The sequence below is a fragment of the Clarias gariepinus genome, chromosome 9 (assembly GCF_024256425.1).
Source record: "Clarias gariepinus isolate MV-2021 ecotype Netherlands chromosome 9, CGAR_prim_01v2, whole genome shotgun sequence".
Lineage (NCBI taxonomy): Eukaryota > Metazoa > Chordata > Actinopteri > Siluriformes > Clariidae > Clarias > Clarias gariepinus.
This window is the reverse complement of record NC_071108.1, coordinates 4967005-4981903: the sequence shown is the minus strand read 5'-3', so window position 1 is coordinate 4981903 and position 14899 is coordinate 4967005. Positions and strand designations below refer to the sequence as shown.

The 14899-nt window shown below is 38.8% G+C and overlaps 1 protein-coding gene across 2 annotated transcripts; it reads right to left on the bottom strand.

Moving 5' to 3' along the window:
- Positions 1-5574: 5574 nt before the first annotated feature.
- Positions 5575-14515, bottom strand: cxxc1a (CXXC finger protein 1a). Of its 2 annotated transcripts, none has more exons than XM_053504404.1 (14): positions 14325-14515; positions 13760-13872; positions 13099-13199; positions 12914-12984; positions 12652-12828; positions 12086-12229; positions 11756-11863; positions 8130-8317; positions 7807-8014; positions 7466-7573; positions 7289-7338; positions 6512-6608; positions 6222-6374; positions 5575-6090 (listed from the first exon to the last, which is right to left on the bottom strand). In XM_053504404.1, the coding sequence occupies exons 1-14, from the start codon at positions 14325-14327 to the stop codon at positions 5944-5946; spliced, it is 1668 nt and encodes a 555-aa protein (XP_053360379.1). In that variant the 5' UTR covers positions 14328-14515; the 3' UTR covers positions 5575-5943. The 2 variants fall into 2 exon arrangements, with proteins under 2 accessions (XP_053360379.1, XP_053360380.1); XM_053504405.1 differs by having other exon boundaries at positions 12652-12807; positions 14325-14506.
- Between the last annotated feature and the right edge of the window lie 384 nt (positions 14516-14899).

The window sequence follows — 14899 nt, the reverse complement described above, 5'->3', positions numbered from 1 at the left end:
ATGCGTTTTTTGTGATATAGGCAGTATTGCAATTTGCGTGTTGCATAAAAACCATATACTTATATACTCAGCAAAACTATATGGGATACTATTATCTTACACTTAAGCAATATCAAACAAAAGAGGGTGCAGTTGTACTTAAAATATCAGCATGGCTGAGATGAGGCTGTAAAGTACTGATATTGAATACAACAGCACAATCTCAAGCATGATATTGCTTTTATACAATAGTTCCACAAAAACTGTTTATTATCAACATATTATGATTTGTTTGTTTATTTAACCTGTTATTTTGCTCAGCCAATACATATCCTTCCATGACTGGTGGAACTGGTTAGTTAGTTCTTACTGGTACTATGTGGCCAAAAGTGAGGAGAATAAACCATGAAGGTGGTGGTCAGTCTTATAATATGGAGGACTAAACATGACATAATTATAAATAAATAAATGTGTGAATAACTAAGTAAATATAGAAATAAATAAATGTGTGAAAAAATAAGTAAATATAGAAATACATTAATACAATAAGCAGCTTGTAAAAAATCAGCATGGCCAATAAGCTCTGAAAAATTGCTAAATATATTCCTACTTTTGTTTATTAACATATACTTAAGATTTGTTTATTTCTGAATTACCACATTTCTACATTTATTTATTTCCACATTTCTACATTTATTTATTTCTGCATTTCCACATTTCTACATTTATTTCTTTGTCGCTGTATGCTGATAAGGTGGGCGGTCCCAGCTTTAGTCGAAACCGTGATTGGTTAAATGAAGTGAGATTGTTTCGACTCAATTAGTAATGCCTTGGCTTTTAATGACTGCTGTCTGGTAACTATGTTTTTTTTTTTACAAGCTGCCACCAATCAGTTAAAGTCATTAGCCGGTGAAATTGAGAACTTCGCAGCAAATGACTACATTTTATATAGAGTTGAAAGATTGATGGACGATTTAGTTCAGCTTGATGCTGAGATGGATGTTGACCTTAACCAAACTGTGTTTGATGGTCTTCAAGAACTTCATATCCTCACGCAGAAAGAGGAAGGAAAAGTTGGGCGTCCACGGTGCGTTTTACCTCCAAATATAATTGAGGCTCATCTACCTCTGGGTAAAACACACCATGGACGCCCATCGTTCCCTTACCCTTTCTGCGTGAGGATATGAAGTTCTTGAAGACCATCAAACACAGTTTGCTTAAGGATTCCGCAGAAAGTGTGCCAACAGTCTCTCGTTGGCAGCCATTTGCATAGTTAGTTTCAGATAACTAAAAAGCACCACGCTGATTAGATCGATTGCTTCTGTCTGAGGTGCCCTGCGGCCCAATCCTGGTTTCGCCTAAGGCTGGGACCGCCTACCTTATCAGCATACAGCGACAAAGAAATGTGGAAATGCAGAAATAAATAAATGAAAAAATGTGGAAATTTAGAAATAAATCTTGAATATAGAGGAATATATTTAGCAATTTTCCAGGGCTTATTGTATTTATGTATTTCTATATTTAATTATTTATTCACACATTTATTTATTTATAATTATATCATGTTTAGTCCTCCATATTATACATGTCATGTTTCTCTTTATATTTCCACTTTAGAATAAGAGGTACATTAACTTCTCTTCTGGGGTTAAATCCCAAATAGCGTTAAATGGAAAGCGAGTTCACCAGGGTTTACAATTCCTTGTTTCATGCACCAAGTGCCCTTGACTAGGGGTTTGAGAAAAAGTTGGGATTCAGCCTTGTTTTAGAAGCTAGTTAAACAGTTCAGAATGATTTGAAAAATTTAAGGAGACTAAATGTTGTTTAACGTGACGTAACATTATCAGATGTGATTTTATTACTTAAAGTGCTTCCGTGACTGAATGTGCGTTTTGGCAGGCAGCTGCTCTGCCCTCTTTTAAGTACCGTAAACCGCACTAACCTACCTGTAATTACCAATTATTAGAACACATGTGACATGAAGTTATGCATATAGGTAAAATTCCCAGTGCTGTTATCATCTATTATCACCATTTGTGCCATGCCTCTCGACAATTCAGATTACTCAAGCAGAACTAACTGTTAAAAAATGTACTTTAATCTTTTGTTTCACTTCCAAATCAATGTATCTTCTTTGCCTCATGCTGCTACTATGACTAGCACTGGTGTTGTTAAATTTGTCAGCCATGATGCAATTCACAGTAAGATTTGTGGGAAACAAACTTATGGACCCAGAAACATATATGCAGTCAAGCTTTTTCCAAACAGACATTATGCAGCATATGACTGCATGTAAGAATTTACTTTACTAGATCAGTTAACGTACATATCATTCAAGCATAAAAAAGCATGACAACTTAAGGCATGAACTAGTGAAAGGTGCAGATGATGACAGATGATCAGGCCAGTGATTATTATACTGGTGATGCTGAATGCTGAGTGGTTGGAACAGATGAGAGGGGAAATAAGGCTGCTGTTGAGGTTACAAAAACAATCAGTTTTTAAATTCCATCTTTATGCACTTTAAATCTTGTCATAGTAAAACATTTGTTCCCAATTCCAAATTTAACCTACATAATTTATTTTAATATGATGAAATGACAGAAAATGACTATACAGTACATCACTTATCACAGTTAGGTTTACTGGCTGGGTTTGTTGCTAGTGAAACACAAACATGTAGGTGTCATTGTTGTTTTACTACTCTGCATGCTGAACATGCCCCAAGGTGGAGAATTATTTCATTTATAAAAAGCAAGTCAAACACAGCATTGGGTTTTCCCTGAAGAGACAAGTCCTTAGAGCAGAAGAGTTTAAACATTTCGGTGTAATATGTGGCTTATTAGGAAAGAACGGTTTACAGTTGCTATGACATGCAATTACAAGACATTACCTGTTATGTGCATATTCTACAACATAAAATGCAACTATAAATAGATAAAAAGCACAACTCACTAATTTATTTATCAAAATTTATGACAATTAAAATGTATTAAATTGTAATCATGGGATAAGAGACTTCAATATTGTGAGACCTCAATATTGTACTGCTACTGAGAGTCATAATTGTAACACTGTTTCAAAATGAACCATAGTAGATTATTTCCAATTACAGGTCAAAATTGGTAAGTATCTTTGGTAATAGCATTTTTTCTGTGCATGTCTTTATTTACATTAAAAAAATAACTAAAATCCCAATTTGTGGTAAAAAACAAACAAATAAATCTAACGTTCCCGATTTTATGAAATACACTCTCTCATCATCTATACCACTTTCTTTTGTTTACAGGGTCACAGGGGGGCCTGGAGCCTATCCCAGGAGACTTATTGCATAAACAGGGTGCAATGCATCGCATTCACATTCTACAGATACTTTGGGAACGTTAATTAGCCTATTCTGCATGTCTTTGGACGGTGGGAAGAAGCCGTAGTACCAAGAGGAAATCCACCAAGCACGGGGAGAACATGCACATAGAAAAATAACACAGTTTATTAACAAATTGTGTAATAGACAATCAGTATTAAATAATTGGGATGCAGCATAGACCTCACTAATATTTTTATTCCATCAGACATTTTCTGCAAATCATGTGCTCATGCATTGTTAAATCTGTTTAATTTGTTTAAAACTATTAATCAGGGTTGAAATATTTCTCAGAGTTGCTGCAAAACATTTGTGTTGCTTTTTCAAATTCAGTTCATGGAGGCCTTGGAGACTAGGTTGTCTTACACATGATTCCTGACCCTCTTGTTGTGTTTGACTCCGACATTTTGCTTTCGTTCCTGATCCGCAGCTTTCTGGATTAGAGCTCTATTTTTGGAAATTGGTAGCCGCATGTAATCGCGTCATTACGGTAACAGGCAAACGGACGCCTTTCGCGACTTTTACGCTAATTACGATAGATGCTTTTTTGGGGGGAGGAAATCTTTGAATAATTAATGAGTGCGTGTGCAGTTATCCAATCACAGAGCAGGAAATGGCTGAGACTCGGTGTCGCTGTAATGGCGGACCTTCACCATGGAAACAACATGAAGACACCAAGAGTCGCTAATAGCATCTTAGCACATTTTCATAAACACTGCTCAAATATAGCTATTTAGTTAGTTCAAAACGTGAAAACAAAATCTATTTACATGTACTAACTCTAATAAGTTATAGAAAAAAAATGTACGTGCCTAATAATAAATAATAAATTGGACCAAAATTTAAAATGATCTATCTATACTAGATCTGTGCCTGTGTGTCTATCTGTCTGTCAATCCCAGTAGGATTAGGTCACAAGTTGCTTATACAAGCATGTTATTTTATTCAGTACAATAAATATGAATATATTGCCAGGGGTTCACAGTAATAAAGTAAATCCAACAGTAAACACTTATGGCTGCACAGTGGCTTAGTGATTAGCACTGTGGCCTCACATGTCGAGGGTTCGATTCCCACCTTGTGCATGGAGTTTGCATAGGCTAATTGATGTTCCCAAATTGCCCATTGTATGTGAATGAGCATGTAAGTATGTGTGTGTGCCCTGCGATGGATTGGCACCCTGTCTAGGGAGTACCCTGCCTCGTGCCCTAAGTCTTCTGGGATTGGCTCAAGGCCCCCCGTGACCGGTATAGACGATGAGTGAGAGACATTTATCGCCTGTAAAGTTTTAAAGTTTCATAGTTAAATAAATTATTATGCTCATATATAGCAACTTGGAACCTAATCCTATGTCACCTCGCACCTCCAGGATTGTGGGTTCTTCACATGCTTGGTGAGTTTCCCTAGTGTATTCAGGGTTTTCTCCACTGAGTCCAAAGGCATGCATTGTCAGCTGATTGGTGTTTCCAAATTGCCCATGTGCTTGTCTTATGCCCTGAGTTCTCTGGGATAGGCTCCATGACCCTACACAGGATAAGTGGTTTAAAAAGATCTCAATGGATTTTTTTTTTTCAAATATATTTTTTTAAAGATACAGAAAAATATTTTACATTTACAAAAATTATGTGTAAACATACCGGCAACTTTACAAGCATTGTTTAAGAAAAATGATTTATGGCATAACAAATTCTTGCAGAACCTATTAGAGCTTGAGACTCCTTAGATAAAATGCAAAATAAATATCACCAAAACCTCACCATATCAATGATTACACAGGTGTTTTTACTGGTTCATGTTGACAGGCTCCAGTCCTTGTTCAATATATAACTACAGAAATTAAATTTAAAAAGCACATTTATAAGCCTATAAACCTTATGTATACATGTACATGTATACCAAGAATAACAGAAAATGTCAACACTTTCTGATCCATCAGAATTGAAAATTTTACATTATTCAAAAAATAAATTGGGTTGCATCATGGTAAAAAAAACGTATCTTGATTTTTTTCCCCCCTTCACAGGATACACGGTCTGGAAAGTGAATGAATGATTTTTCTGCCTACTCATTAAGAGCACTATCTATTAACGTCAGCTTAAATTTCTACCACTATTGCAGAGCTGTTTAATGATTAAACATCATTTGGATATCCAACAGGAAAAGCATGGCTTGGGAGCTGTTCTTCTGTAATGTGACGGGCAAAAGAAATCAAACTCTGAAATGAATAATGAAAGTTTATTTCCATGAATTAAATGTATCAGCCATTGTTACACAATGATACACAATTCTTTATTGTTTAAACAAGAAAAGCACCAATAATTGTTTTTAATAAGTATGCCTAGAATTAAAAATGGTAAAACAGTATCATGATGACTAATTAAATGATATCTATGGACACACAGAACAACTTTATATAGCTTATATAGAGCACTCGTAACACTTCACATAACTCCTAATATATCTTTATTATAGTGTCATCATCTAACACTCATATTAATAGTATTAAGTTGTTAATTATTCATATATTTTAATGAAACATGCTTTTTTTCTAAGAATTTTTAGAACAAACATCAGATGGTATAAAAGAAATTCTTGGCTGGCTATCTGTCTTTGCTGGAGCGTAGGTCTGTGGAATGTGGGTCGTGTTGAATCGTCTGATGTAGCATAAGAGCCAGGAGACCCGCGCGATTCGTCATCGCTATTCGGACGTTGCGCTCCTGTTCAAACAACTCGTCCAACTTGTACCACTGGAACGCAGAGACAGAAAGGAAAGAAAGAGCGAGAGAGAGAGTTCAAAACACACTAATTTGTAAATAAACAGTAAGACTATTATAGATTTACAGCACTATGGATTAGGCAAAACAAAGATACAACTAACCACTCGCACTCTCTCCAGGTCCACCTCGGCCCGACGCAGTTTCTCCCAGCAGTAGTGTTTGTTGCACTTGCGCTTTGACACTCGGCAGTACTCGCCCGTGGGCTCGAAGACGTCACGCACCAAAGGACATCCGCACACCTCATCTGCTGGAACCTACAAACAGCAATTCCACAATTAAGCTGGATTATAACGACTGGGTTATAACTGGTGTTAGAACCTTTTTCAATAGCCTAAGTGTTTTAGCCTATAAGTTTGGATGAATCACTTATGAAAGCTGTATGAAATCCCACCTTTGGGTCACGGGAATGCTCAGGACAGAGAACCTGAAGCCTTTTACAGTACGTTTTGCTTTGAGGATTGTATACATCACAGAACAGCCTTGTTGCACTAGGGGGAAATAAAAGAAAAACAATGATCAAACAGTTTCATTTAATTTTACATTAAGTTTGTTTTAATTTTACGGATGCTCCTGGGGTTACGGCCCGATATTACCAACATATCATGAGTTAACAAACATACACAAGTTGTACTGGATACACAAACCTGGGATGAGATCAAAACAAAATAGGAAATTCAATGTGTAGTATCTGTTGAATGTATTTTGATTTTGAACGATCAAACTGTTGAAAAAAATTTAAGTCCAACCATTACGATCTGTGGACAACCTGTCAACCTGTATTTGGTGTTTGCTTTTTTTTTTTTATACTAAGGATGTTTAAGTCAAACCAGGACTTTTGATTGTGCAGAATAACAAAACACAGTTAAGATAATAAAAACTACCTTTATTTTCTCTATATAATCCTCTGCTACACTAATGCACTTATCCCCGGGTGTCACTAGTGCTTGGATTCCATCAAGTTAGACAGTTCTCTCTGTACCAGTGTTTTAGACGTGAAGGATAGACATCGCTGTGGTCGGACTGGCTGCTTGGTGTCTGAAACCCTGGGTCATGACTGTACGGGGTACCTTGAACACCTCTAGCACTTGCAAAATTGACTATATTTTAGTGTAAAAAAAAAATTAGGGTGGAAGTAGTATATTCCATTAATATAAAGCTAACTACTTACCCCTCTATGCGTGTGGGATACATAGAGCCAAATGATGTCTGACTCTCGTACTGGTTTAAGACAAGAAGAATACGTTTTTAATATTGTGTCAAAATTTTAATAATATTCACAGAATTATACTTCATTATACATTACAACAACAACAATAATAATAATAATAAAAATAATTCAACCCACCTTGGAATAACACCTCTCCATATGACGCAGTGCCACCTTGGGGTTGACAGGGTGACTGCAGGAGACGCAGAAAATCTGAAGGTCTGTGTCATCATCTCCTTCGTTTACCTGTAGGGGGCGAGTGCTTGATCTTAGAGCAGCTGAGAGATACTGATGGATCATAAACACATCAGCAGGACACACTGACACGTTTAAAAGTTTGATGCAATACCAGAGAACAAAAGAATTTACTGACTATAGATGTAGCCATATAGCAAGTTTGTTACCTTTCAAAACGTTTTCCATCATCGAGATGTACGAGTCAATATAGGCCTGTGGTAACCATAGCGATGCCATCTTACCTCTTCGTCATGTTGCACGACTTGTTGTTTTGCTTTAGCGATGATGCCCTCCAGCTCATGGAAACGTTTTTCCATGTCCGTGAGCCGTGTCCGGGCTAACTGCTGCTCGCGCCGGATTCGCTCCAGAAGCTTCCTTCCCTGCTCCTCGGCGATGCAGGGGCTCTGCTGCCACTGCTGGATACGCTGAGGGAGGATCTCATAGATCCGGCTGATGGTGTGAGAAGGTAAGAAAAAAAAAAAAAGTATTATAAGACATATTTATAATTAGATTTTTCAAACCCACAGCACACAAGAGAGACGCAGCACTCAAAAAGAGGCCTTACTTGGCGGCGAGCTTCATGCCGCAGTCATCAGAGCAGTACTTGGAGTTGGGACGCGCCGCTTCAACGCAGCTTGGCCCGAGGCACTGTCTGACTTCCCCGCTGTCTCGAGCTTCTGTCCTCTCGCTGTGCCTCACCTTGTCCCTGTGTTTCTGCTTCGGTTTGTGTTTACGTGGCTTGGTCTCCTCTTTCTGACAAAAGATACAAGGGAAAATTATCAAAAAAAGGGGAAAAGTAAAGCAACATTCGGCCCATACAACATAAAATCAATTCTCATTCTTGAACCTGATTTTTGATTTTCCATAAAAGCAGCTCTAACAGTAGTGCCACATACAAGGTTTATGTTAATAACTCTTCTAATACGTATTATCATTTCTATATTAACACCTTACAAGGTGTTCGTTTTGTATAAGCAGACTATAACTGGTAAGGGATAACTTGGAGATGGTCAACTGTTTAAATTTAACTATAAAGAGATAATTCAGACAGAACTCAAAGATCAAGAAATATAATTTTTATATTTAACTGCTCATAACATTAAACATTTAGATTTCACATATGGTGCAGGTTAAACTTCCGGCAGATATCTGCAAATTACTGCAAAAGTTTTATTAAATTCTGTCCAGCATTTGCTTTAAGACGCGCCGACAGTATAAAGCATGCGCAGTATGTTGTCAAAACTTGCGATTTATCATTCGGCACTTAACTGCTTATAATTTTCCTAATATTCAACGTTCTGATTTCATTTATGACGCAGGTTTAATTTGAGGCAAATACCTAAGGGCCGAAAAATCTGACTGGACAGACATACAGACACAAAAGACGTATGAGATGTAAAAAATATCATTGAAAGAGCGAGTTCTGATCGACGTAGGGACAAAACCCTTTCTTTTATCTATATAAAAAAATAGCCATGGTTCCCAACCTTAGGTACATCCTCAAGGAGCCTTTGCACTGATGCTGTGAGAGTGTCTGAATTAGCCATGGTTCACAGACTGAAACATCTTCGTCAGGGTAAAGGAAGACGCCTAAAGAAGTGAAGTGAAGACAGAGCCCTGTATAAACAGGCCAGGAACTCACTGATAAAGGAGATTAAAGTAGCTAAAAGAAGCTATACTGGAAAGCTGGTTTTAGCTAATGACCCTACATCAGTATGGAGAGGCCTGCAGGACATTACAAACCCCTCCCCGCTGACGCAAACAAAAGCCTGGCTGATGACTTCAACAGCTTCAATTGCAGGTTTGAGAAGAACACCATCACACCTCTCACCCACCCCATCCCAGCCTAGCCTAGCCCAGATCACACCTCTGATAACCCCGCTATCACGTCACTCCAACACCCAAGCTCCCCTCACAATCTGTGAAAAGGAGATGAAACAAGACAGAAGATAATAAAAAGCACCCAGCCCAGACACACGGTGTCTCCGGCTCCTATCTCAAAGCATGTTTCCACCAACTGGCTCCGATCTTATACATATATCTGATAACAGATCACTACAGCTGTGCCTTAAACAATCCACAATCTTTAATCATCACAGTCCCTAAGAAACCCTCCATCACGGGTCTGAATGACTACAAGCCTATAGATCTAACATCTGTGGACACGATGTCCTTTAAACCAGTGGTCCGCAAACACCAGGCCAGGGATGACTTAGTACAGGGCCGCAAGAATAACAAAAATATACACATCTGATTTTATTTCCATTTAGAGAAATGATCAGATCGTCTCCCATTCATGTCCGTCTGCAACATGCGATTCACAACTGGCTCAGGTCCCAGCTGTGAAACTCCTGAAATTCGCAGACGACATTATACTCATTCAGAGCAACATTTCTGCAGATCAGCAAGAGGTGGACGTTGTGTCGTGGACATCTGGTGCTCTGGTTCAGTCTGAACAACCTGGAGCTGAACACGATCAAAACTGTGGACTTTAGGGAGACAGCCTTCAACACAACTCCACAACATCCAACAAACCTGTGGTCAAGTTCAAGTTTTTAGGAACTACCATTTCCCACGACCAGAAATGGGAACGCAACATCAACTCCTTCCTCAAAAAGGCCCAGCAGAGAATGTACTTTCTGCGCCAACTGAGGAAGTACGGTCTGCCTTAAGAGCTGCTGAAAAACAGTTCATCGAGTCTGTCCTGTGCACATCCATCACTGTCTGCTTATATATATTGTAGCACCCCTGCCCACTCTCCATGACTTTGTACTCTACAAGACCCAGGAAATTGTCAGGAAAGAATCTCTACAAACACCTCACACCCAGGACACAACCTTTTTTCACCTCAGAGACAGGATCAGTTTCATCCGTCATGAACAGTTGAACTTGACTATATGCCACCTGCTGTTAAAAGCACCAACATGCCTTTTTTTTCTTAATTAAAGCTAAATTCCTGTCTAAAACACCTGTCTGTTAATTATTGTTATTTGCACAAATCAAACATCCAGTACTGTACTGTACATTGTGTTTAAGCACCACCATGCTTTTTTTTTGTTTTGTTTTTTTAACCCGATTTTCTCTTTCTTTTAATGTGGAAGCACGAAGTACCTCTCATCCCTCCCCACTGAGACTTCCGGCTGTGAGAGGTTACAGCATTACCTGAGAACCGAACCAGCAATCTCTGGATGACTGGGTGAGCACTTCACTACTGCGCCACTTGGGGGCTGTGTGTGCACATATAAAGTTTTTTTTTTATTTTGTGTTTAAGTGTAGTGACTGATCTTTAGTAACTGTACTGCAACATCGACCTCGGTTAAAGAAATAGGCTGAAAAGGCTGTAGCAGGGTGGGAGATGAATCTGTTTAAGGACAACGCAAAGTCACATTTCCTCAAAAATTTCCTCAAAATCCTTAAAAGGAAGCAACAGCAAGTTTCATTAAAGAGGTTCCCTGTTAAAGAAGTTTCCCGACAGAGCAATGATTCCATTAGTGTGTGTAAAAGTTGCCTTAAACAGTAGCCTCCTCTTCTCTCTCGTCTTACTTCGGCTAGGATTCTTTTTAAAGGTAAATTTCAGGTGAATTTCTTTTTTTTAATTTATATTCTCTATTAATTATTTTTATATTATTATTTTTGGGTTGTGAAACAAATCATCAGAGTTTCGATTATTCCTTATGGGGGGAAAAATCGCTTTGATGTACGAGTGCTTTGATACACAAGCACGCTTCTGGAAAAACTGCTCGCAATTCAAGGTTTAACTGGACTTGCTATTTTGCACTATTTATTATAGTATATGTGACGCACACACGGCAACTTGCCCTACCTTGCCCTCTATCATACCCAACCCCCACCTCCTGTTTTTATTCAATCTATACAATTACTGAATGTTGTGTAATTTTTGTGTGTAGTGTTTTGTCCACAGCAAATGTAAAGTGTTTCATTGTCCAAAGCAAATGTACAGTGTTGGTCTGTACTCTGAGACCCACAAACGGAATCAAATTCCTTATACTGTATGTGTGAACATACTTGGCGGTTAAAACCGGATTTTGGGAAATTCAGCTTTAGAAGGGGGCTCCAGGGGGGAAAAAAACTGCCAAAACAATTGATTTATAGTTTTTTTGTTTTTCCCGTTTTGCATTTTTCTACCTACAGCTCCTAACTTCGCCTATAATAGTGATCTTTCTAACCAACCTTTTTCTCAGACCGCTTCTCTCTTCGCTTCACGTGCTTGACCTTCACGGCTCGCTTTCGCACGGTGGAATCAACAAACGGACCGTCTTCTTCATCGCTGTTCCATCCCTGATAGAGAAAATTGACACGTCATTCATGACCTCACATAAATCATTCATGACCTCACACAAACCTTTAGAACTGCTATATAATTCTAAATACACGTCCTGGAAAGTGTCTGGGGTTTGCGGCGCATTGCTTTGGAAAGATATACTGTACAGACATACCGTGAATAAAGAAAGAATGTAAGAGTCACTTCATTCAAGTGCCTAGAATTTGGACTCGACATACGTATTCGGAGTATTTGCCGGCACAGTACTGCTGGTAGAGCTCCATCTCGTTCTCGCTATAATCGTCCGATAGGCCGTAGTCAGGCTGGTAGGGGTCGAGGGCTTTGGACATGGAGAATTCTTCGTCCTTCACACGCAGCATTTTCTACACGCACACACAGACAGCAAAGGCACCACGGCAGAGGAGATAAGTCAAGAATGAATCCATAAAGATCAACGTCTCTGACTGCCTGCTGGATTGTATGATATATCTTTCATGTCATCAGCAGCTTGCTTTAGAAATATTTCCATTTTTAGTTTAAAATCCTCAAAGACTGTTTCTGTTCTGTACAAATCAGCAACCAGCAGTAAAAACAACATTATTTTGGCAGAAATACTTACACTCCTCTCACTACACTTACACAAGGTTGAAATCTGAGATGTGGTGTTAAACCGGTTTCTTTCCTACACAACGTGATTTCTTTTTTCAGCTTTATTGCTCGAATTCAAACCACAAAGACAAAAAGTGTGTGTGTGCTTTAAAAAAAAAAAAGAGAGAGAGAGAGAGAGAGAGAGAGAGAGACTCACCCGGGCGCGCACTTCACACTGCCTGAGCCTGCACTTCTGCCTGATCTTGTTAGGCCCGCCAAACTTCTTCATGTCCAAGCAGAAGTCACACTGAGCGCAGTCCTCTGTTCGCATACAGGGCTCACACTCCCCACACATCCGTGCAGAGCGCTTAATCTGCGAACGCATAAAAGAAACCTTTTTTTTTTTTTTTTTGCAATACTCTACAATTGTGTATATATGGTAAAAGACTATAATTTGTGTAAGTGTCATTTTTTTTTACCCGTGACCCACGTCGACGATCGTTCTTAAAATCGGGCGTGTCGTGCTCGAGCTGACTCTCCATGTCGTGACCTAGGATAAAGGGTCAACCTTGCTGAGCATAAACAATAATTTCAGGTAAAAATGAATAAATAAATCCATCAATGATGTGAAAGTCGAAAACGAGTTCCATTAACAGATACTCACCCCGACATTTTTCACAGTACCACACCCGAATGGATTTCGCCATCTTCTCAGATATATTAATGCAGTCTCCATGAAACCACTCGTTGCAGCTGTCGCAGCCGCTGTATGAGACGAGAGCGAATCGTAAAATAATGCATTACGCATTCTGCTGCAATGTATCAGTATTGAAACCAATAAATGTCCTAAAAATGGTGGATTGGTACCAGATCAGATGTCAGATTGATCCTTTGGGGTAATTTACCCTTTTTGACCCAACGTCAGGCTTCATAATAGTAGAAACTGTGATTTATTGATAGATCTGATTTCCTCAACAAAATGTATATTTAAAATAAAAATGCTGCTGATTAAGATCTCTGTATCCAGGTGAAATGAATTTAAAACCTGCGCAAAGTTTGTATTCCTTTGGGAGCATTAGTAACTCAGTAGTATGTTTCCTGAAGGTCATGTGGAAGGCCCGGGTTTGAGTTCCACCCAATGCCCAAACCCCAGCCACTAGATACAGTGGGAGTCTCGAGCCCTGATAAATTGGGAGGGTTGCACCAGGAAAGGCATCCGGCGTAAAACCTGTGCCAAGTTGTGTGTGCGCGTGTCTGACAGTCAGCTGTGGCGACCCCTTGACGGGATCAGCTGAAAGACTAAAAACAACAAGACGACCTCTTACATCATGAAGCAGTTGATGTCTGGTTTGCGACAGATGCAGTACACTGGAGCGTTGGCCTGGCTCATGCTCATCTCCGGCCCTGAGTGCGGCTCAAACTCTGAAGTTTCACTGTCCTGGTGGAAGAAAAGTTAAGGGAAAAGTTAAAGAAATGGAAATTTCCATTAACAAAAAAAAGTGACACTGCATGGGTGAGAGTGGAAGTGGATTACCAACTGCAAAGAAAAGAATTAAATGAAGTTAAACTTATTAATTTCGATTGCAATTAGTTTTAGACGCAAAATGACATCAGAAGGTATAATAATTTTAAAATGTTGTTCAGATGCCTTGTTGGTGTTTTGTGGAATGATTAATGTGACACATACACACAGTATCGTATTGTAAATACTCGATAGTTCTGCTAAGTTTTAAACACATGTCAGGTATGAACCAGTGATATATAAATAAACATTTTATCGTTCTTGTCTTTATCTTTTGCAGAAATTCCACAGCTGCAGAATTCTGGCTTATTTTATTTATAATCTACGGCGGCTGCAGATCGGGTCCAATAACAAACCCGTTTACTCACCATTTCTATTTGGTGAAAGTTTAAAATCCGAGGTCAAACACAAAATTGAGTTTTAAAAACAGCTAAAATCCAATGTTAGGTTCTTAGAAGAGGTTTTATGGATTATCTGATTCATTTAGGCCTTAATCGCAAATGTTTACACAGCAGTTCGCTAAGAAAAACACTCATATACTTCCGCTTCCGGGTTGCGTCTCCTTCCTCTCGGTCGTCCACGGTGATACTCGATGATGCATCAGCGTCAGTACCGCCACCTAATGGATGCACTATAAATTTATTCATTCATTCATTTGTTATCTATACCGCTTATACTGGGTTTGGGCCTGGAGACTTAGGACATGTATTGGGGCATAAACCCCTGGACAGGTTGCTAAACCATCACAGGCACACAAACACACACACACAGAGGAAGCAAATTGGTATCATAATAATTTGAATATTATAAGCCTTTGAAAAACACGTTTTTAAAACTTTATCACTGTTAAATAGTCAGTTTTTAAATGTAAATACTACTGAAAAATATTTGACTTTGAAAAGCAACATCTGTGCACTGAACTTCACATCCACATGTGCCGCCT

Excerpts from the sequence above, each read along its gene's own strand:
- cxxc1a (XM_053504404.1), bottom strand. Across the intron at positions 13,200-13,759 it reads GACATCAACTGCTTCATGAT|CGGCTGCGACAGCTGCAACG; the intron begins GTAAGAGGTCGT and ends CGTCTCATACAG. Across the intron at positions 12,985-13,098 it reads GTACTGTGAAAAATGTCGGG|GTCACGACATGGAGAGTCAG; the intron begins GTGAGTATCTGT and ends CCTTTATCCTAG.